Genomic DNA, 24,998 nt, shown 5'->3' with positions numbered 1-24,998 from the left:
CGGTAACCGGTGATAATCCCCTCATGTGTGGGGTCTATTTGTCTCCAGAGAAATCACACGTTACATTCCACACAGAACATTGTGTAGAAAAGGCGGCGCGAGGTGATTGTGCCAGTAGTGAGGGCGAATAATGGCGGGAATGTCACTGACTGAGGAGAAGTCTCCATGTAGCGTCTTCACTGCGGATCACGTGACCCCTGACTCCTCCCTCCTGTGACCTCATCACAGGTCCTGTGCACACAGAGCAGCCATATATGTGGAGTGCGGCTCTGCAGGTGGAGGTATGTGGAGATTCCCCATTACTGAGCGCAGCCGGGGACATTAACCCCTTCTGCACGGAGGAGACTCTTTTGGGGTTGTTGTTGCCCCTTTATAAGAACCATAACGTTGTTGTTCTGTTTCCTGTAATAGATACATACGACCCAACTATGGAGGACAGGAAGTGAGGAGCGGATTGTTCTCCTAGTACAGGGCCCCTTTCTTGGCCCCACACAGTGTAATGCCCCCATTATGCCCTGTAAGCAGGTTCTGCCCCACACCCAGCTGCCTCGGGCACTTTACCAGGAGCTGGTACCTCAGATTCTTCCCCGCACCCCTTTCCTTTGTTGGCGCCAAATCTGTTCTGCCTTTGGGGCTCCGGCCTTTATAATATCAGTAACTGCGCCATCAAGGTCTCCTGACCAGGTGCACCCTCTAGACTCTTCCCTCCGGAAACCCTCCCTCTTCCCATTGATGACACATGGACCCGTCTGGACGGCAGATAGCAGTCTGTACAAATGCAGCACAGCCCTGAGGAGGGTTTTTTATGACTCTCCTTTTTACACCCCTTATGTAATATATATGATGGCGCTCACACATTATAATGTTCCTACAGTACCTCCATACCCCCACACACAGTATAATGTTCTCATAGTACCGCCATACCCCCACACACAGTATAATGTTCTCATAGTACCGCCATACCCCCACACACACAGTATAATGTTCCTACAGTACCTCCATACCCCTACACACAGTATAATGTTCTCACAGTGCCATTGTCGGGGTCGTTACGACAATAAACCCTCATTCACCAGTCATTCCAAATTATAGTGTGAGCGCAGAACATCTGGTACCGATTAAAAATTATTCAGACACGCAGCTGATTCAATCTTAGCTGATGTCCCTGCATCCACACATGTCAGAAGCAGTACAGCAACTAACTTTATTCTAGAATACACAATACTAAAAAGGAATGCAATAGGCGGGGTTTAAACAGTATACGTCTAGTGTTCAATCCCTTTCTGATTCGTCCAGACGTCTTCTGGTGGATTCCTCCTCTTCTTCACATTCCCAAGTTTCGATTTCAGAAGAAATGAAACTTAACCCTTCGGACACTAAACTAAAGTAAGAATGAACACTGGCAGCCATCTTTAATACAATTACATTTGCAAGCAAGGGAAAAATCTTATTGTTTCACAGTATAAGAGTATAAAAGTACAAAAGTATATAAAGAAATATATTTTCACCTTGACAATCCCCCTAAACACTAAGTTTTTCCCTTAAAGAAAGATCCTTCGAGACTGTCCATGTGATGGAGAAAGGGGAGGTGGATTTCTTCATCCAGACACCTCAGAAACTCTCCCCTAGCGAGAGGCCTCCAGGCAGCTGAACCCTTCACTAACCTCACATGGAGTTCTCCCACTGTCCCTAAACTAAATCTCTTAGCATCATCTGAGAATGGGGGGTTTTGTCTACTCTCTTGAGGGGAATATACTTAGGGATCTCCCCTGGATCAGTACCATTGTACTCTGGTGGGTCTACTTGACTGAGGAAGGTGCCAGTTGGAGTTGCTTTGGCAATAACCTTTTTATACAAGGGAATAACACAACAGAGGATTATCGATTCAATTATAAGGAGGGCAATTAATACCAAACAAACTTATTGAAGGAATCCCTTGATCCCACCTAACCAACTGGAGAAGAAAGATGTGTCTGCTCCAGCATACATGACACGTCGTCTTATTGTCCTAATTTGTTCAACTTCTTTAGAAGCCTTCAGGTCTTTCGGATCTACATTTCGCCATTCAGGTCTGGCTGTATATATTTCGTCTCGTAAGTCTTTGGTCATACCGTCAATGAATGTATTTACCAATACTTTAACATTGAGTGGGTTTATGGGACTGTACCCCATGTCTTCCCATTTCAGCTGTAACCGTCCAAAGTATAGCTCTACACTTTCCTTTTGTCACATCTGTAAAAAGTCTTAATTTGCATCCTAACACGTCACCTGCTTTTGTGCTCACTAACTACCTAGGCCTGCCTAGGTGCACTTATACATCCATCATATGGTCTTTATCTGAAAAATGAGAAAGGTTGGTTCTCAGGGTCAGCCAATTGTTTTTGCATAGCTAGCTAGTCAGAGGGCCTCCAGGGATAATACTCCTGTATCTGTCTTACCCTACCTGATGTGGTTGGTTCTCTGGTGGTGGGGAGTGACATGACATGCTGGTCTACAGCTCCTTCCCAAAAGGATTACTGTCAGCCTACTTCCAAAGTTAATGTCCCCACTATCCACCAACCACAATCCTGTGTCAGCTTCTTATGTCACTACATGTGATCTTGTCTGGACAGGATTCAGTGTAATTCTCTTAGGTCGGGTTGCAGCACGGGTCATACAAGTGTTAGGGCCCAAGTCCTCAACTATACCCTGGAAGGCATCTTGGCTAAAATTGACAAACCTTTGTTCACTGTAATATATATATATATATATATATTTGATCCATTCAACATTTTTATTAATCTGCCCCTGTGGGACTATAGAAGCAATGCCGGCATAAATCTGGTTCTGGGCTTTAAATTGGTCAGGCACCCCCCTTGGCACTCCAATGGCATATATATATATATATATATATATATTAGTGGATCTTCTTCATAACTCATGTAGAGTTGATCAAGGCTTCTCCCCTTTCTGGTAGGTTCATCAGGTGTCTTTGGATCCCAAGGTAAAATCTTGAACTGCATAGCTAGTTTAACAAAGGGTGCATTGGCCTATCCAGGCATTAGGCAACTTAGGACGGAGCTTACCATCTCCACATAACCAATAAATGTCATACATACATTGCGTATGTTTAATTAGCAAGTCAGTATCTAGAGGGCTGTTCTCTTTGCAGAAACCTGTCTCGAAGATCCCTACTGGTGTACCTGTGGTGTCATGGGAATTGTAGCAGGTGTAATTGTCAGCTAATACGGTTACTTCTCCTGGGACCTTTAGTCTAGGTTCCTCATGAATTAGTGGGACATAATCTGGACAATCAGTGGGCTTCAAACCTTTCAACAGATTCATGACACAGGCAGTGGTGTTGTCATCAGGAAAGAGCAATGCATGTGTGTATAGGTGCGTATTCGCAGCAGCACAAGCAATACATCCTACAGAGATATTCTGGACTCTTACACGGTATCTCACCCATTCTAACCATAGGTTTTTCCTTGGGGCTGTTTGTGTTTCTATGGAGAAAACTTCTTGCCAACTGAGACCTGGAATGGGGATTACTTCATTAACTACATTTTGTAAATGCTCACCTGGGCCTGCTTTAACTGTACTGGTAACAGGGGCCTTGGTTGGTCTGAAGCTAATATCCTGGAGCTGTATATGGCCTAAATTCCCATGATATCCACTACTAAATACATAATTATAATGCCTTCCCAGTACATACGTCTGCAGATCAGCAGATCGGGGGCTTTCAAGATCTAGGAGGAGGGGGTGACAACTTCTACCCCATTTACAGCCTCTAGGTGGTTGCAGAAGGGCTGTTAGATGCATTTTCACACGAAAATTCCTACCCGTCCTATCCTTAGGGAACATGGCTTCACTAGGTTTATATCCCCAATCATCTCCCGTATTCCAGGCAGCATCTGTCCAATAATAGCAATTATTGTTGTCATTTCTGGTAACACACATATAAAACTGGATGATTCCCTCTACCACCCGTTCAGTCTCGAGACACATGACTACATCACAGAATTTAAATCTCCAGATATTCACCGGGGCTGTCAGGTTTACCCAGAGAATAGTGGGACCAGGATTCTTATTTATCTTATTTACAATAGGGGCCGAAGAGGTAGGGGCGAGGATGGCCCACAGTCCCAAGGTCAAAAACAACAGCAACATTTCCCTTCAGTCACTACTGTGACTAAACACTGGTTCGGTCTCTTTTACAGTGTGAGGCGTGGATCCAGGTGCTCTTTCCTTCGAGTTTTACTGCAGTGGGGGTAACCAGGATCACTGTATGAGGTCCTTCAAATCTCGGCTGGAGACAATCTCTGCGCACAAACTTTTTCACATACACCAGGTCTCCTGGCACAAAGTCATGGTGTCCAGGAACCTTGTCTGGGTCTGGAAGAGAACTGAAAACAGTTAAATGCACTTTGGCAAGGTGTCCATGTAAGGCCTGCACATAGCTAGTCAAGTCCTGGTACTTGGGTTGCAACTGTTATGGAAAGAAACATTCAAGATTGGGGCTCCTGTCAAACAGAATCTCATACGGTGACAGTCCTGTCTTCCTGTTTGGGGTATATCTTACTGAAAACAAAGCTAGAGGGAGGCATTCTGTCCATGGTTTACCAGTCTCTGTCATTGCCTTCTGGATTTTAGGCTTAAAAGTTCCATTTAGTCTCTCCACTTTTCCACTACTCTGTGGATGGAGTATGCAATGCTTGACTTACCCCCAGTGCTGCCATTACCTCTGACATGATCTCTCCAGTAAAATGGGAACTCCGATCGCTTTCAATGACTTCAGGAACTCCATACCTGCATATGATCTCAGCCATCAGTTTCTTTGCCGTTGTCTTAGCCGTAGCTTTGGCAACTGAGTAGGCTTCTGGCCAACCTGAAAATAAATCAATGCAGACTAACACATACTCATACGTCCCTACCCTGGGTAACTGAATATAATTAATCTGCAGTCTCTGGAATTGGTTAAAGGGCCGGGGAGTGTGTTTGGATGGGGTTTTCACTGTCCTACCCTGATTATGTGTGGCACATATCATGCAGCTGTGTACCTGCCTTTCTGCGCAGGTGGAAAACCCCGGGGGCAATCCATTGTCTCTGTAGGGTGTCACACATGGCCGTCTTCGAGTGGTGCACATTCCCGAGCAGAACCTGTGCCATCATTGGGTACAGTACCTGTGGTAGGCAGACCTTTTCACCCCTCCCCCATAGTCCAGTGACGGTATCAGAGCAAGCCCCTATCTTTTGCCACCTATCTTTCTCCTCCTTACTTGCCTGTTCTTGTAACCGGGCTAAGATATCTTTCAACACAAGTGGAGATGGTGGGGTGTCTAGGTGATGTACTTGAGAGGCTACAGGATTGCTTGCTGCTTTCTTGGCAGCCTGGTCTGCCAGTGCGTTACCCTTTGTCCGTCCATCAGTGCCTTTGGTATGTGCCTTTACCTTTATGATGCCTGCTTGGGTGGGAAACTGTAGTGCATTCATAAGTTGCTGGACTGCCTCAGCATGTTTAAAGGGGTGGCCATTTGCTGCAAGGAAAGCCCTGGCTCTCCAGATAGGCCCATAATCGTGTGCAATGCCAAAAGCATACCTGGAATCAGTGTAGATATTTACAGTCTTACCTTCTGCTAGTTTGCACGCTTCTATGAGTGCCTTGAGCTCTGCTTCTTGTGCAGACATGAGCTGGCATTGACTCTGCCTTGATTACCTCATGTTCTGAGACCACAGCATATCTGGTACAGAAGCGTCCTTGGTCATCTTGGTGATGGGATCCATCTACAAAAAGCTCAAAATCAGCATTAGAATAGGCACACTAGAGACCAGCCATTTCCTGAGACATCAATTCTAGACAATCATGTGGTTTGGAAACCTAATCTTGTTCCTCTGGATCCATTCTAGAAAGAAAAAGAGTGTCCTTTTTCATGTCACCTACTCCTCCCCCCTTTGGATCCATAGGAACTAGGAGAAGAGTAGCGGGGTTTCGGACAGTGCACCATTTCAAGATCACATTAGTAGGCATGAGAATAGTACACTGAAGTCGCAGCTGTCCAGCCATGGACATGTGGCTAGATTGTACTTGATTAAGGATACTATATACATCGTGTGGGGTGTGGACCATCAGTGGGTGATCCAAAACAATCTCTGAAGATTTGTGTAGCAACAGCTGGACAGACAACACAGCCCAAACACATAAGGGATTTCCTCTTGCCACCCTATCCAGGCGGCCGCTGTAATGAGCAACAGGTCTCTGTCTCCATGAAGCTGAATCAGCACACCTGTAGCATGTCCTGCATAGGTGAGCTCTGTCTGCAAGGCAGTCTGCAATACTGTACGGCAGTGCTCGGGTGTCTTGTAATCATATACGAGGCCTGCAGTGTGTAACACTATATCACAGGGCAAATTCCCTCTTTGGGTGGACATAGCGTCTCCTGGAAGCGAGGGGCCACCAGTGGCAAGGTAAGCCTGACACTCTTGGGCTATGGCTGGGCCCCCCCCTGTTGGCTATCTGTTGGGCCAAACCACCTCTATGTGACAGGGTAGAATTAGCTGGGTTCACTATGGCTCCTACCTGGTGGGTAATTATGTCCCCATACCCCACTGAGAAAAGAACCTGGGAGCCCTGAGGTGTGATGTAGTAACGTGAATGACAGGGAAACCAAACTTCAGGTTCCTGGAAAGTCTGGCCTTGTAAGTGTGAAGGTTTCACGGGAAGAGGAGATGTAGGGGCCTTTCCGGGCTGGGGGGTCTGCCATTTACACCGATTAAAACAAGCTCTTGGTCTGAAAATTGACATAACAAGGCTTGGGATGGAGTGAGATTCCTATACAGGGTTAAAGGCATATTGGAATGTGAGGCTGGGCTTGCATGTACGATAGGAGGGGGCAGAAACTGGAGTCTGTTACATAGAGATAAGGAACATAGCTGTGACCTCGCAGCTGCAGTGGTGGGGGCCAGATAGCGAGTAAGAAGCGCTGCTGATTTAACCCCTTTCCTTTCCTGCTGGGCTAAATTCTTTTGAAAACTCTTTACTATTTTCAATGCATCATCCAGAGTGGAAATCTCAATATCGGGTCTACTTCAAAAAGGTATGAATGGGCTTTTTGTTACAGTGAAAATCCCAGATCTTTAAACACTACCATAAGACGCCCATAGAACTTCTTGGCAGTCCAGGATATATTGGTGCCTTGGCTTTAAGGGGCACAGGGCTTACAGTTGGGAGTAGAGGCTTAATTTCCTGAGAAAAGACCATATTATCTAACAAGGAGCCCCCCCTGTTTATCTTCAATTTGCTATATATCAACCACTCAACTTGATACAGGTAAATCTTTTACCAATCTTTCAATTACTTACAAGTTTTCCTCTAAGACTAGGCACAGGTCTATTTCACTTTCAATTTCATACAGTACTTATTGCTTTAAACATAAATCTCTCAGCGTGTACTACATCAAGAAAATACAGAGAGAGCGCAGCTACGCGTGTGCCCCCTCCCCTACCAGCACTGCATTCCTCAGCGAGTCAGCACAGAAAGGAGAAAACAAAAGCCCAGCTCTATCCCCCCCTCTCTCTGGCTCGCAGAACAGATGAGGAAAGAGGAGAAATGACAAACCAGTCGTGCAGTGATCCGCTCCCCCCTCCCCTCTCCTACACAGCACTGATATAAGCTCCGTATCTTCTACACAGTCACAAATTGCAGCAGTTTTCAGACTTAATTTCTACAAAGCTTTCCTATGATCCTCCGTGGTCTGGGCGGAGCCCCAAGGATGGCCCGTACGCACACACACGGCAGGTTTCCACCCAGGTTGGATTCTGTACAACACAAACAGGACACACCCATGCTTCCAGAGACCTCGTCCCGCCGCCATTATAGGGCGGTGGCTGAGACTGCGTTTTCATCATCAGTGGCACGGCGGCCATTTTACAATCTATAAGATCACAGTTCAAAGGCATTTTATAACCAAACACAGGTTCTGCATTCTCTGATCCTCCCTCTCCATCAACCACTTTTCATCCTTTGTTCTTTTAGCCTCGCGCAACTCGCAGATAAGCTTCTTGACTGCCTCTTGCCCTCCCGTGACTCTACTATTGTCTTGACTTCCACAGCATCCTCATCTAACTTGTGGGGCACTGACTTCTTCTGCTTTAAGAGACGCAGCATGACTCTTACAGAATACTATGGTTTTCTGCAGTAAACCACTGTCAGCAATATCAAAACTTTGTTCTAATAAACACGGAGCCTCTCACTCAACGTATTAGGAAAAGAGCCTCGCGCTCAATATTTTCTGTCCCTAACCTGAACAACAGTGATTAACAGACTATCCTGCCACGATATTCTAAACCGTTGGGAGGCAGCCTCCTAATGAGACCCCTCCACAAAAATTCTGGTGGTCCCGTACGGAGCGTCCTAATTACCTGTTTCTGGTGGTCCCGTTCCGGGACATCTTAATTACCTATTTCTGGTGGTCCCATACGGGGCATCTTAATTACCTATTTGTACTCAAAATTCTGGTGGTCCCCCACTTGGGACGTCTTAATTACCGGTTAGTACAATATCACAGAGGCTGCGTCTCCTATCCCTTCCTCTAAGCTGCCCCACAATCTACAACTTGCCCAATTTATCACTCCACTTCACTACTAGACAACAGTCACGGGTAGGGTGGTTGAACGGAGTACAATGACCGGTGGAGGAGGTGTGGTGTACACGAGGATGCGCAGGATGCGACGTCTCTCAGTTGCTGGTTCAGAGCGTGGCACAGGATCGCGTTCAATCTCACCACTCGACCGGTCTCTCCCCAGACCTAAGGAGACCACAGACAAACCAATAACGGCTGAGACACTAGCAAGTGTGACACGTACAGTGTATATGATCGCCACTTACCGTGTTCGGAGGGTGATCAGTCCTTGAGGTCAGCCACTACGGGTATCATCCACAGACATCCAGGCATGGGTCCAGGGGGTCTCGGATCGCTGGCCACGCCCCACGTTGGTCGCGCCAAATTGTCGGGGTCGTTACGACAATAAACCCTCATTCACCAGTCATTCCAAATTATAGTGTGAGCACAGAACATCTGGTACCGATTAAAAATGATTCAGACACACAGCTGATTCAATCTTAGCTGATGTCCCTGCATCCACACATGTCAGAAGCAGTACAGCAACTAACTTTATTCTAGAATACACAATACTAAAAAGGAATGCAATAGGCGGGGTTTAAACAGTATACGTCTAGTGTTCAATCTCTTTCTGATTCGTCCGGACGTCTTCTGGTGGATTCCTCCTCTTCTTCACATTCCCAAGTTTCGATTTCAGAAGAAATGAAACTTAACCCTTCGGACACTAAACTAAAGTAAGAATGAACACTGGCAGCCATCTTTAATACAATTACATTTGCAAGCAAGGGAAAAATCTTATTGTTTCACAGTATAAGAGTATAAAAGTACAAAAGTTTATAAAGAAATATATTTTCATCTTGACACCATCATCCCACCACACACAGAATAATGTTCTCATATTACCACCATACCCCCACACACACAGTATAATGTTCTCATTAACACCATACCCCCACACACAGTATAATGTTCTCATACTACCGCCATACCCCCACACAGTATAATGTTCCTACAGTACTGCCATATGCCCACACACACAGTATAATCTTCTCATAGTACCGCCATACCCCCACACACAGTATAATGTTCCTAAAGTACCGCCATACCCCCACACACAGTATAATCTCATAGTACCACCTTACCCCCACACACAGTATAATGTTCCTACAGTACTTCCATCCCACCGCACACAGTATAATGTTCTCATAGTACCGCTATACCCCCACACACAGTATAATGTTCTCAAAATACCGCTATACCCCCACACACAGTTTTTTGTTCCCACAATAGTGGCTTCCCACAGACACAGGATAATGTTTCTACAAGACTGGCATCCCCCTCACACACAGTATCCCCCTCACACACAGTATAATGTCCCCACAGAACTGCTATCCCCCCACTTTCTAATGTTCCCACAGTACTGCCCCCTACATGCACAATATGGTACCATCCACCTCACTGACTACCTCCGACCACCGACAGTTAATTAATAAATACTCACTTAGCCTCATTCTTGGTGCAAATACTTATGAACCCAGGATCTATGAGATATTTACCATACGATAGTTGGATAGGCAGGAGTGTATCATCCATAAAAGTAGCCCACTCGGTTGCTATGATGCCTATGAATTGACAGGGCTCAGTGGGGTGTGGTATTGTCACCCTCTCCTTCCCATCATCACAATTTCAGCTAAAGAACAAGTAGGAAGTGAGAGAGGTTAAGTGCCAGAATTAGTGCATCTTAGAGATGTGCCTTTTCCGGGTGGCTGAGAGCTGATATTTTTAGCCTGGGGGCACAGTATTCATGGCCCCTTCCTAGGCTATTAATATCAACCCGCAACTGTCTGCATATCTTTGCTGGATATTAAATATAGGGGCAAACTACGTCACCTTTTTAGAGGAGTCCCCCATTTTTATAGCCACTAAAGGCTAAGTATACAGTTGTGAGCTGATATTACTAGCCAGGGAAGCTCCATGGGTATTACCCCCTTTCCTTGGCTATAAACAAACTTGTGCTTGTGAATCAGAGCTGAGATCTAACGTGATAGAAGATTACAGTGCGGGGAAGACGGGAAACCTTCATATAGATGGCCGGTGGTGATGGAGTCAGTGAGCGACTCTGGCCAAATATGTTTCTAGAGTCGTAGTAGAAGATGAAGATGTCGTCCTCATCATGAAGTAGTTATTTCTCATGTCGCGTGTAATGAATATCTCCTGCAGTATTGCTAATGCCAATTCCAGGGTCGGTAAATGAGACGAGAATTAGCGTTATGGAAGATGAGTCTATGAGAAACGTATTCAGCTGCCGACTCCGAGGAAGAAACTGCTTGTTGTCTGTGGCCTAAATATATAAGATTTATTAGTAGATGTAAAGAAGGAAACTAAATACTGTAAAATAATAAATCTCCTCATATGTTTCCCTTATTATCTCCAGTAATTGTATTATTACACTGGATTCTTCTGATGTTACATCGGCTCATCTTCTCATTCAGGTCTCTACAATATCGGATCCTCTCAGTGAAGATCTTCTACAAAAGAGAATTTTCCTGATTGATTTACCCATCAAAGATGGATATGGACAGAGACAAAACGGCGGAGAGGATATTACACCTCACCCTAGAGATCCTCTTCCGGCTTACTGGAGAGGTGAGAGATTCTGATGACGTCACATTACATCATTCTTATCTATGGGAATAACAGATGGACAGAACTGGAGAGGTGAGGACTCTGGAAATGTCTGTAGTGAGATTTATTAATGTGTCTCTCCATTACCAGGATTACACAGTGGTGAAGAAGACCTCTAGTGATCGCTGTCAGGACCCTGTGTCTGAGGGATGGGGAAGACCCCTGAGCCCAATCACGGGGCCTCCACCTCACCCCCTGATCCATGAGGACATCAATGACCAGAAGATCCTAAAACTCATCTACAAGATGATTGAGCTGCTGACTGGAGAGGTGACACTGCTGGGAATGCTGGGACATTATACAGTAACACTATGAAGGGATCGGGGGGATGACGGTATCATTGTATGTGTCAGGTTCCTATAAGGTGTCAGGATGTCGTTGTCTATTTCTCCATGGAGGAGTGGGAGTATTTAGAAGGACACAGAGATCTGTACAAGGACGTCATAATGGAGGTTCCCCAGCCCCTCACATCTCCAGGTAATAGACAGGACTAAATACACACGGCCTATAATTATCTGTATGTAAAGAATGAATTCAGTCCCTGTATGTGTTTCCTCCAGATCTATCCAGTAAGAGGACAACACCAGAGAGATGTCCCCGTCCTCTTCTTCCACAGGACTGTAACCAAGAAGATCCCAGTGCTCTTCAGGACCATCAGGTAGATGGAGAGAAGGTGTCAGGAGATCTCCCCTATGATGTGTAGACGCCGGTGAAGGTCTTGTGCTCAGTCTTGTTTTATCCACCAGTATTATATGTTTTATACTTGTGTAATGAGAACGGTGGAGATGGCAGGATTAGAGCTGATCATAGATGGGACTTCTCCATCTGTCGGTGACTTTTACAATATTTGTTTCAGGGTGAAGATCTGACCCATATTAATACTACAGAGACATATGTGAGGGGGGATGAGTGGTGTAAAGAGGAGATTCCCACATATGACTACCCAGGTGAGTAGTGACCACTAAATGCAGAGAAGTCACAGATTCTTCTCTGTGGCTGCTTTATCAATGGTGTAGTCCGGACGTATTACCATGATCACCATTTTACCTCTAGACCACAACATTCTCCTCCACCGAAAACTGTTCAAATGAGTTTGGTCATTGAAAGCCCTTTTCTATAGAACTTACAACCTGGAGGATCCACCTACCCCCTGGGTTTAGGAGACGCTGTTACCTGCCCAGATCTGTGAACTATAAAGCCAAATGACAGCGTACGTAGAATGTGCTGACAAGATAGAATATCACTTGGAGAAAAATATTATGATATGCCTGTAAGAGAAAGCGGAGGTTAATGATGCTGTTGGCTTCCTAGAACCCTGAGATCTTATCGGATGAATCTCCCTTCTGTGCTGCTGAATGTGATCATATGGTCCCTACAAGACCAGGTCCAGCTTTTCTGGGCAAACTTCAAGGAGGATTGTGATCATCTACATAAAACCCATCACACCGGTGCCATGATATATCTCTGAGCTGTGCGTGGCTGATGGCTGTAATATACATTTATTCCCGCCTGCAGGAGATGTGTTGGCTCCAGCCCTGGTTTCATGGATTCACTCCACCTCATAAATTACATTGTTCTTCATCCTAAGAAATTCAGATTACTGCACAATCTCTCCTGAAATGGGGAGCAATATTATTTTCTCTAATCTTCTGGTCAGGATTCATAGTAGCTCCAATGGTCCACCATAAATGAATGCAACTCTGGTTTACTGTTGTTTAACCCCTTCATGACCTTGGGATTTTCCATTTTTTCGTGTTTGTTTTTCGCTCCCCTCCTTCCCAGAGCCATAACTTTTTTTATTTTTCCGTCAATTTGGCCATGTTAGGGCTTATTTTTTGCGGGACGAGTTGTACTTTTGAACGACATCATTGGTTTTAGCATGTCGTGTACTTGAAAACGGGAAAAAAATTCCAAGTGCGGTGAAATTGCAAAAAAATTGCAATCTCACACTTGTTTTTTGCTTGGCTTTTTTGCTAGGTTCCTTAAATGCTAAAACTTACTTGCCATTATGATTCTCCAGGTCAGTACGAGTTCATAGACACCTAACATGACTAGGTTCTTTTTTATCTAAGTGGTGAAAAAAATTCCAAACTTTGCAAAAAAAAAAAAAAAAAAAAATTTGCGCCATTTTCCAATATCCGTAGCGTTTCCATTTTTCATGATCTGGGGTCGGTTGAGGGCTTATTTTTTGCGTGCCGAGCTGACGTTTTTAATTATACCATTTTGGTGCAGATACGTTCTTTTGATCGCCCGTTATTGAATGTTAATGCAATGTCGCGGCAACCAAAAAAACGTAATTCTGGCATTTCTATTTTTTTTCTCGCTACGCTGTTTAGCGATCAGGTTAATGCTTTTTTTTTATTGATCGGGCGATTCTGAATGCAGCGATACCAAATATGTGTTGATTTGATTTTTTTTTAATTGATTTATTTTGAATGGGGCGAAAGGGGGTGATTTAAACTTTTATATTTTTTTTATTTTTTTCACATTTTTTTTAACTTTTTTTTTAAACTTTTGCCATGCTTCAATAGCCTCAATAGCTTCAATGTTCGCTACTATGCAGCAGAATTGCAGGTATGCTGTGAGCGCCGACCACAGGGGGGCGCTCACAGCCACCGGCGATCAGTAACCATAGAGGTCTCAAGGACCTCTATGGTTACAATGGAGAAGCATCGCCGACCTCCGATCATGTGACGGGGGTCGGCGATGCACTCATTTCCGGCCGCCCGGCCGGAAGCTGTAGTTAAATGCAGCTGTCTGCGTTTGACAGCGGCATTTAACTAGTTAATAGGCGCGGGCAGATCGCGATTCTGCCCGCGCCTATTGCGGGCACATGTCAGCTGTTAGAAACAGCTGACATGTCCCGGCTGATGCGGGCTCACCGACCAGAGCCCGCATCAAAGCGGGGCTTCTGACCTCGGACGTACTATCCCGTCCGAGGTCAGAAAGGGATTAATCTGTATTTGTAATTTTCAGTTAATAAGATTCTCGTGCTCTGGGGCGGGGCTTTATGTGGTGCTCTGGGGCCGGACTGTGGGCGGTGCTGTGCGTGGGATGTGGTTGGGGCTTTATGTGCTGCTCGGATTACATATTCATCGGTATTGGCTTATGACAGGTCACTGATCCCTCACTGATCTGCCCCCCATTTTTATATAATGCATATAATAGTGTTGATATTATTGTTGATAAAACCTATAATATTGTGGATATTGGGAGGCTTATAAAAATTATTTACATCCAGCAAAATGACACCAGCGGCTCCTGTCCAGTAGCATCTCTTACTTATAGATTCCTCTGCGCAGGCGCCGCCATCTACCGTATGACCTTTCATAAGCCAATACAGATTCATATGTAATCGGAGCACCACATGAAGCCCTGCCCACAGGCTGCCCACAGTTCCGCCCCAGAGCACCACATGAACCCCCGCCCCAGAGCACCACAAAGCCCCGCCCACAGCCCCACCCCAGAGCACCACATAAAGCCCCCGCCCACAGCCCCACCCCAGAGCACGAGAATCTCATTAACCGAAAACTACAAATACAGATAAAACAACAACCACAAGACGGATTTCATCACCAGGTATCGGTGTAATCAGTATAACGGCACTGACCTGACAGTGTCTGTAGTCACTGAGCACAATCCTGCTGACAGGTTCCCTTTAAGACATCTCCGCTCTGCACTATTATACACAGTTCTCTATAAATGTGTAATATTTCTTCTTGAAACTCATCTGACAGAAAATATTGGAGCTTCCGATAGTTTAGATTGTGAAGTCACCGAGCCCCGTGCTCTAATTACCCAGAGAGGTTTCACCACTAGCTCCTCATTTATTACTGATGGAGACTGTTCAGTTTGAGCATTTCAGTAGATGTTATTGTCTATAGTCAGGTTTTGATTACAGTAGTGTCCAAAATACTCTGATTTAACCTCTTCCTGCAGCCAGTTTTGTGTTCTTAATCCGGCCCCATTTTTACAATCTGACGTGTGTCACTTTATGTGGTGATAACTTTGGAATTATTCACAAAGGATAATAGAAAACAAATGGATCTTACAAATTATTTTCCATCTTCTCACAATACCCTACATATGATTGTACACTACTCTCTGGGCACATGGCAGTGTTCAGAAGGGAAGGAGCGCCATTTAGCTGTTTGAATGCAGATCTAGCTGGAATAGTTTGCAGACACAATGTATTGGGAGCACTGTTCGTGGTCAACTGGCAGCTCAAAAGATCTCCACCATGAACATGCTTGGCACTATCTTAAAGACAAAAAGAGAAAAAAAGCCAGCTCACCATTTCCAGCAGAGCACGGAACCCGATCCTGACAAGATGCAGATTAGTGGAAAAAAAAATGTTCCAGCTCCAAATGAATAAAATGAAAAACTTTAATGAAAACGTTAAAAACACAATAGAACAATGCTCCATGCGGACAACACCATAACCCTAGTGAGTAAAGCTATGCGTTTCGACCGAAAAGGTCTTTGTCAAAGCTCAACTACCATGATTCCAATTAGAATAAATGGAATCCTTCTGCCAATCTGGCAGCTCCAAAGAGGTCACATGTTCAAAAGGTCCTATTGCCTATAAAATGCTTGAACCAAAAACAATAAGGGTGTGTGCACACGATGCAGATTTGGTGCAGAACTGCAGCAGATATTTCTGCTGCAGAAACGCTGCAGAACTTCACCGCGATTTACAGTACAATGCAAATCAATGCGAAAAAAAAAAAAAGCTGTGCACATGGTGCAGAAAAATCCGCGCAGAAACGCCGCAGACCCCAAAGAAGTGCACGTCGCCTCCCTTGTGCAGCTCTGCAGCGCCTCCGCGCAGACCCCTCCGTACCACGCGCACACAGCCCCCTCCCCTTCACACCGATTCACACCGTACTGCACAGAAACTGCACCAAATCTGCAGGTGCAGACTTAGTGATAACACGACTAGGCAACATTTTAACTGGGAGATTTAAAGCACTAAATAGCACCGCAAAAACCCAAAGCCCCAAGGGCAGATTAGCTCCATACGAACCATAGGGAAAAAGGAGTATACCGGAGCAGAAGAATAGTATGAATATGTTTTATTAATTTAACAGACAGTGCATAAATACATATTAATAACACAACACAAAAGGATGGTAAAAACCAGAGTGAGTCACCACTGGTAAACAGCACCGCTCTGATAAAGTGTAGCATACAAAGAAATAGTGAGGAAGCAGCCAGAAAATGCACACTAGATTAACCCTGGGAGGGACCGATATACCCTCCACATTGTAAATACCGGTATCTGTGCAGCGCTTACCAGAGAGTATGCAGACGGCGGTGTGTACCAGGTGGGATTCAGTCCACGGAATCCCCGACGCGCGTTTCGCTGACGCGGGTGTGTTTGCTTTTTCAAGGGGACCTCCCCTTGAAAAAGCAAACACACCCGCGTCAGCGAAACGCGCGTCGGGGATTCCGTGGACTGAATCCCACCTGGTACACACCGCCGTCTGCATACTCTCTGGTAAGCGCTGCACAGATACCGGTATTTACAATGTGGAGGGTATATCGGTCCCTCCCAGGGTTAATCTAGTGTGCATTTTCTGGCTGCTTCCTCACTATTTCTTTGTATGCTACACTTTATCAGAGCGGTGCTGTTTACCAGTGGTGACTCACTCTGGTTTTTACCATCCTTTTGTGTTGTGTTATTAATATGTATTTATGCACTGTCTGTTAAATTAATAAAACATATTCATACTATTCTTCTGCTCCGGTATACTCCTTTTTCCCTAAGGTGCAGACTTAGTGCAGAAAATTCTGCACCACATTCCCCATGTGTGCACATAGCCTAAGTGTGATGAAAAAAAAGAACAAATAAGTACAAAAGAAATTATATACATACAGAAATAATAATAACAATAATATATAATGCATATACATCAAAAACAGTTTGCTCAATAGTGGAACATGATTTCATTTCTCCTATTCAACCCGTCAGGAAACCTAGTCCCCAGGTTGAAAATCCAGTATGCTTCACGAGTAAGCAAAATTCTGCCGAGATCGCCGCCGCGAGGTTTTTTTTATCTTCTCTATACCAGTGACTGTTAGGGAACTAATATTGCATACATGTAACTCGATAAAATGTTTAGCCACAGAAGAAATATTGCGATTAGTATTTCTAGTATTGGAAATATCATATAAATGTTCCGTGATGCGAGTCTTTAATTTCCTAATAGTGCAACCTATATATCTTTTTTCTTCTTCTTGGTGGTATTGACATTGGAAAATAGGTAGATAGGTAAATGGTCACTACACCAATAGATGAATTCGCAGAGAGGTGTCGTTTCCAAAATGGGGTCACTTCAGGGGGGTGGATTCTTCTGTTATGGCACTTTTGAGAGCCGCTAAGTGCCAGAACAACAGAATCCCCCCTGAAGTGACCCCATTTTGGAAATGACACCGATCTGGGAATTCATCTATGGATATAGTGACCATTATCACAACATGGATGATTTCCAGAAACACGTAGTGGAAGTTTTAGAGCAAAAATTGCAAACATGTCATTGTAGTGCCCAATATATTGTGCCCAGCTTGTGTCTCTGGAGACATCCCCCCACCTACCCCCGGAAATTGTTATCAGCTCTACTCAGATGTGTCTGTCACTAAATAAACGAAATGCTTGAATGTCAAAACCGTTTAAAACGTGGTTCTGTGTGGAAGATTGTAAATCAGTCATGGAGGCATAAGGCCGGCAATGATGGGCATTGTGGGCAATAATAGCGGGTATCATGCCTCATTCCTCTCTTGGAACATACACGACATCTTCTCTGGGGTTCTTTCTTGTTTCAGTTGCTGGAATGAGTTCAATAAAATGTCCCTCAGTGAGTCTTCTGACATCTTCAGATTCTAAAGGATTGTTGGGGACGACATTTTCAAAAACAAGATTTTCAATTACCTTTTCCTGATAATCAAGGATAGTATCTGCATTTCCAGCTTTTTTGTATAACACATAAGAATTATATGAGGCCACCTGAAACAAATAACTGACTAACTTTTTATACCAGGTATATGATTTTCTTCATACCTGGTATGGCTGTAGAACATGATCTTCAAGGTCCACACCCCCCATATATTTGTTGTAGTCAATGACAGACACAGGTTTTGGAGTAGTGGATCCCTGTTGGTCTGCAGTGGCCTTTGCGGCATCTGTGTGGATCGAGCTCAGGATAAAAATATCTTTGTTATCCTTATACTTAAGGGCAAGCAGTTCTCCATTGTGTAAAGCCCCTGTCTGCTTCTTTTCTGAACTTTTCCTTGACCAATGATTGTGGAAACCCCTGACAGTTTTTGCGAATGGTCCCACAAGCCCCCATGTTATGTTCAACCAGACTTTTAAATAGGGGTATGCTGGTGTAGTAGTTGTCAACATACAAATTGTAGGTTTTTCGTAGTCTTTTTGTAATAATGGAGTTATCAGCTCCCAAACGGTTTTTCCAGATGTCCCCAGATAAGTAGGGCATCCTGATGGGTTTAGTTGGCTATCTTTCCTTCATAAATTCAAAAAGCTGATGTGTATCCGGTTGAACTGTCGCACATATTATAGAGCTTTATTCTGAACCTTGCCCTGTTAGAAGGAATAAATTGCTTGAGGCGCAGTCTTCCTTTGAATTTTACAAGGGACTCATCAATGGAAATGTTTTCTGTTGGGGTGTAAAGCTTTAAGAATTTTTCTGTCAAGTCTTCTATGATGGGACTGATTTTCAATAGTCTGTCATGTTCTGGGGCATTTCTGGGCAGGCATTGACTCTTGTCGTTAAAATGCCAAAATCTCATGAGCATTTCATAACGGGTCCTAGGAAGAATGGCAGAAAACATTGGGGTGGCTTGAACAGGGCAGTTGGACCAATAGGACCGAATGCTCTTTTTTTTAACAAGCCCCATAGCGAATATAAGTCCTAAAATTGTAATAGGATCGGATCATGGATTCTGGCTGATGAATTGGGACGCATATAAATTTATTTGCAGAACAGTATGCTCCAGCAAGCTAATAGAAAACTCTGAAGTGACCAAGTAATTGGGGAGACAATTGAGAAAAGCCTACTTCTTTAGCCTAACCCTAACTTTAGAATAAACCCTAACTTTAGCCTAACAGTAACCCTAACTATACCACTGACCCTAACCTGCCTTCTCTGTTTTTTTACTTTATAACAAGATCGCTGACTGACACAGCTGTTGCCAGCAGCACTTCTAACACTGTTTCTCCTCTAATCTCTCACTGACTCACTGTTTCTCTCTCTAATCTCTCAATGATCTGGTAGAAGGTTTACACAGTAAAATATTGATATTTGCAGATGATACAAAACTATGTAAAGCAGTTAATACAAGAGAAGATAGTATTCTGCTACAGATGGATCTGGATAAGTTGGAAACTTGGGCTGAAAGGTGGCAGATGAGGTTTAACAATGATAAATGTAAGGTTATACACATGGGAAGAAGGAATCAATATCACCATTACACACTGAACGGGAAACCACTAGGTAAATCTGACAGGGAGAAGGACTTGGGGATCCTAGTTAATGATAAACTTACCTGGAGCAGCCAGTGCCAGGCAGCAGCTGCCAAGGCAAACAGGATCATGGGGTGCATTAAAAGAGGTCTGGATACACATGATGAGAGCATTATACTGCCTCTGTACAAATCCCTAGTTAGACCGCACATGGAGTACTGTGTCCAGTTTTGGGCACCGGTGCTCAGGAAGGATATAATGGAACTAGAGAGAGTACAAAGGAGGGCAACAAAGTTAATAAAGGGGATGGGAGAACTACAATACCCAGATAGATTAGCGAAATTAGGATTATTTAGTCTAGAAAAAAGACGACTGAGGGGCGATCTAATAACCATGTATAAGTATATAAGGGGACAATACAAATATCTCGCTAAGGATCTGTTTATACCAAGGAAGGTGATGGGCACAAGGGGGCATTCTTTGCGTCTGGAGGAGAGAAGGTTTTTCCACCAACATAGAAGAGGATTCTTTACTGTTAGGGCAGTGAGAATCTGGAATTGCTTGCCTGAGGAGGTGGTGATGGCGAACTCAGTCGAGGGGTTCAAGAGAGGCCTGGATGTCTTCCTGGAGCAGAACAATATTGTATCATACAATTATTAGGTTCTGTAGAAGGATGTAGATCTGGGGATTTATTATGTTGGAATATAGGAATATAGGCTGAACTAGATGGACAAATGTCTTTTTTCGGCCTTACTAACTATGTTACTATGTTACTATGACAGGAGATCTGAGGAGAAACATCGTTTTTCTCAGGCAGATCGCCCGGGAAAGTTGGTTGCTGCAACAAACTTTCCTAGTGATTTGTCTCATTGGCTGGTGTGACGCTGACATCATCAGGACCTGAACCAATCAGGTCTCGATGAGGTTGGGGGTCACAGGAACTGATGTGCGCCGGAATCCCTTCGTTATAAGGTACGTGGGGGTCCTGATGAGCACAAAACTGCCGAACGTAGACAAACAATAGCTAAATGCCGGCGCTAGCAGGGCTTTTTGCAGCGCCAACGTTTATCGACGGTTGGAGGTCACAAAGCGGTTAAGTTAAGGGTACCATAATTTCTGTCCAGGCCTATTTCATGAGTTTTATTTTTTTTTAAAAATCTGTGGAAACCTGGTTGAAAAGCAATGTCTGACTTTAATTTGTTCATTTTCATAGATCTCTTATTTATTACTTTTGTCAGATTCAAGTTATTTCTGTGACCATTGTGGGTTTTTCAGTCATTAAATGAGGGTACAAACAATTTAGACCACGTGTGTAGGAGGAATGAATATTTTGACTCCACAGCCATTTTCCGGAAATTAAAACTCAGTGGATGTTGGAGAGTGAAAATTACACATTTGCCATTTTATTACCCAGCACAGATTGTGCTCCAGGAGACACACACCGCAAATTAAGTGGATTCTTCTCACTATATAATATTGCTAAATACATATACCGTATTTTTCCGACCATAAGACGCACTTTTTTTCCTCAAAATTTGGGAGGAAAGTGTGGGTGCGTCTTATGGTACGGATGTAGCATGTGGGGAGGGGGGCAGCAGTGAGTGGGATCGCACTGTTATCCCACTTCAGGATGTCCCCGCTGCCCGGAATCAGTGCTGGGGAAACCATGAGGTCCTGATGATTAAGTGCAGTGAATATTCATTAGCGGCTCCCCGCCCACCGATCAGCTGAGCAGTGAGCAGCAAATGAATGCTGCACTTATGCAGGGACACACATGGCTTCCTCAGCTGATTCCTGCAGCAGCTAGGGAGATTTGTGTGTCTGGGGGAGGAGGAGGCAGCAGCAGCAGGGGCCAGAGCGGAGAGATCGCTGTATACCTGCCTGCCATGCCTGGATGCCAAGTGCTGTGCACAAGGAGGACCTGTGTGATGTCAGGAGTGGGCGGGCTGGAGCATCACATGGCAGCAGAGAGCCCTCCCTCTTCTTGACATCATCACAGGTCCTTCAGGCTCTCCACTAGAATCTGCAGCTTCCTCATAACCTGTGCTGTGGAAAGGCAACAAGAGGGAGGGCTCTGTGTGCAGTCATCGGATGCTTTTACCTCACCACAGTGTGGCTGGCTGCCACAATTAAGAGGTTAGTCTTAACAAAACACAATAAAGCACTCTGCCACTCCTGTGGTGAACTATAACTCCCAGCATGTCATAGGATCTGCAGGACATGCTGGGAGTTATAGTTCTCCAATGGGATTTTAAAGCAGCACTCCAGTGCTATTTTGCAGTGCTGGAGTGGTGCTTTCAATATAAGCCCTGTGCCCCCATTCTTATACTCACCCTCCAGCATCTTCATATAGTACATCACACTGGTCCTGCAGCTTCCAACATAATAACAAACTATTATATGTAATAACACCACATATAATAGTATGTTATTAAATATTTTACCACATTTTTTTGCTGCAAATATTTTTTTTCCCTATTTTCCACCTCTAAAACCTGGGTGCGCCTTATAGTCCGGTGCATCTTATAGTCCGAAAAATACGGTAATATTGCTAAATACAGGGATTCTAAATGTTGTTTGAGCACACTGCAAGACTCAGAAGTGAGAGTGGATTTTGCTGGATTGATTTATAGAAACTCTGTTGCTTTTCAATAGCCTTTGAGCCACTAATAGTGTGGAAACCTGTTTTTCCATTGACAGATGATGGACCTGAGTGGGGACTTCTTTTTTGTGAGATGAGAATTGGTATTATTTTTGCCTACATAACATTGGTTTCTTTTTATTCGATATATGGAAGGCTGTTATGACCCCAATGGCAGAGGGTCTCAGAAATAATTACTAAGTCTGCAAACACAAAAACCAGCTCATAGGGCAGTGGTAACTGGGCTGACCATATATCTAATCCTAGCACCACAAATAACAGCAGCCGGGGAACGTGCCTACGTTGATTCTAGACGTCTCGCGCCAGCCGGAGAACTAACTAACCCTAGAAGGGAAAAGAAAGACCTTTCTTGCCTCCAGAGAAAAGACCCCAAAAGTTGGATACAAGCCCCCAACAAATAATAACGGTGCGGTAAGAGGAAAAGACAAACGTAAGAATGAGCTAGGTATTTAGCAAAGAGAGGCCCACTAGCTAATAGCAGAATATAGTAAGATAACTTATATGGTCAGCAAAAACCCTATCGAAAATATCCACGCTGGAAATTCAAGAACCCCCGAACCGTCTAACGGCCCGGGGGGAGAACACCAGCCCCCTAGAGCTTCCAGCTAGGTCAGGAATCACATTTAGTACAAGCTGGACAAAAATGAGAGCAAGCAAATAACCCAAAAAACAAAGAAGCAAGACTTAGCTTAATTTTGCACGAACCAGGACCAGCAGATAGCAGCAAACAGAAAGGATCTGATTACAATGATGCCAGGCACTGGACTAAGGATCCAGAAGGTTTATATAGCAACACCCCTGGACTAACGACCCAGGTGGGTGCAAACTGAGGGAAGAAAATCCCAGAGTCATATCACTAGTAACCACAAGAGGGAGCCAAAAAGTCTAATTCACAACAGAAGGCAGAATGAACAAATAGTTGAACACCACACACTACTGGTTCATCCAACAAGGTTTTCTATTAGACTGTGAACAGTCATTGTCTTAGTAAATAAAGTTGTTGTACATAGCTTGCCATTTGTATGGACAGTTTAAGCAGAAATGTTCAATAATATAAAACTCAAGGATATTGTGTTAAAAAAATTGTTTATCTTAGCAGATGACTGTACCAGGAGATCAGAGGGACAGTTGACATCTTCAATGTTTAAATCTGATGCTCTTGAGATCCTACAAGATACAACTGAAGTGATTGCTGTTTCTTCAGATATATCATCATCAATTCACACCAAAGATCTGTCACCTGATCCTATGAAACAGGTCCCATCTTCTGATTCATTACTGACTGCTAAGGAAAATCAAAGTCACAAAAGAGGCAACAAAAAACAAACTGCTCCTAAAGCAAAGAAGTCATTTTTATGTTCAGAATGTGGAAAATGTTTTAACCAGAAAGGGAATCTTGTTAGTCACCAGAGGACCCATACAGGGGAGAAGCCTTTTACCTGTTCAGAATGTGGGAAATGTTTTATCCAAAAATCAGATTTGGTTAGGCACCATAGAACTCACACAGGGGAGAAGCCTTTTTCCTGTTCAGAATGTGGGAAATGTTTTACACATAAATTGCATCTTGTTAGTCACCAGAGAACCCACACTGGGGAGAAGCCTTTTTCTTGTTCAGAATGTGGGAAATGCTTTAACCAGAAATCAGATTTGGTTACTCACCATAGAACTCACACAGGGGAGAAGCCTTTTTCATGTTCAGAATGTGGGAAACGTTTTAACCAGAAAGGGAGTCTTGTTAGTCACCAGAGAACCCACACAGGGGAGAAGCCTTTTTCCTGTTCGGAATGTGGGAAAAGTTTTAACCAGAAATGTCGTTTTGTAAGTCACCAAAAAACCCACACAGGGGAGAATCCTTTTTCCTGTTCAGAATGTGGGAAATGTTTTAACCAGAAAACATATTTAGTTACTCACCAGATAACCCACACAGGGATGAAGCCTTTTTCATGTTCAGAATGTGGGAAAAGTTTTAACCAGAAACGGAATCTTGTTAGTCACCAGAGAACCCACACAGGGGAGAAGCCTTTTTCCTGTTCAGAATGTGGGACATGTTTTACCAAGAAAGCAGATTTGGTTACTCACCAGAGAACCCATACAGGGGAGAAGCCTTTTACCTGTTCAGAATGTGGGAAATGTTTTATCCAAAAATCAGATTTGGTTAGGCACCATAGAACTCACACAGGGGAGAAGCCTTTTTCCTGTTCAGATTGTGGGAAATGTTTTAAATGGAAAGTGCTTCTTGTTAGACATCAGAGCAGTCACACAGAGGAGAAGCCTTTTTCATTTTCTTAATGTGTGAAATATTATAATTGAAAATCGACTGTTAATAAACATCAGAGACGTCACATAGGGGAAAAGCCTTTTTCATGTTCATAATGTTGGAATAGTTTGAACAAAAATTGAATCTTCTTAAATGGGTTATCTCTTGTCATTCCTCGTGTTTGCTGACAAGAGGGTAAAACTAAACTTTATTAATTCCAAATGTAAAACTATACTGATAAGTCACCCCCTGAAGGTTAGTCAGTAAGTGACTAATAGAAAAAACATGTACCTTGCAGTTCACTATATAGGGTGA

General features: G+C 43.9%; 1 protein-coding gene across 1 annotated transcript; it reads left to right on the top strand.

Moving 5' to 3' along the window:
- Window positions 1–226: 226 nt before the first annotated feature.
- Window positions 227–24,837, top strand: LOC143766876 (uncharacterized). The gene is made up of 7 exons (XM_077254874.1): window positions 227–281; window positions 11,090–11,243; window positions 11,373–11,552; window positions 11,636–11,759; window positions 11,843–11,940; window positions 12,139–12,229; window positions 23,526–24,837. The coding sequence occupies exons 2-7, from the start codon at window positions 11,166–11,168 to the stop codon at window positions 24,713–24,715; spliced, it is 1,761 nt and encodes a 586-aa protein (XP_077110989.1). The 5' UTR covers window positions 227–281; window positions 11,090–11,165; the 3' UTR covers window positions 24,716–24,837.
- Window positions 24,838–24,998: the final 161 nt, after the last annotated feature.

Source organism: Ranitomeya variabilis, chromosome 4, assembly GCF_051348905.1.
Source record: "Ranitomeya variabilis isolate aRanVar5 chromosome 4, aRanVar5.hap1, whole genome shotgun sequence".
NCBI classification, from domain to species: Eukaryota; Metazoa; Chordata; class Amphibia; order Anura; family Dendrobatidae; genus Ranitomeya; species Ranitomeya variabilis.
This window is presented reverse-complemented; position numbering and strand designations above follow the sequence as displayed.

Excerpts from the sequence above, each read along its gene's own strand:
- LOC143766876 (XM_077254874.1), top strand. The coding sequence starts at position 11,166 with ATGGATATGGACAGAGACAAAACGGCGGAGAGGATATTACACCTCACC. Across the intron at positions 11,760-11,842 it reads CCAGCCCCTCACATCTCCAG|ATCTATCCAGTAAGAGGACA; the intron begins GTAATAGACAGG and ends TGTTTCCTCCAG. Across the intron at positions 11,941-12,138 it reads GTGCTCTTCAGGACCATCAG|GGTGAAGATCTGACCCATAT; the intron begins GTAGATGGAGAG and ends TATTTGTTTCAG.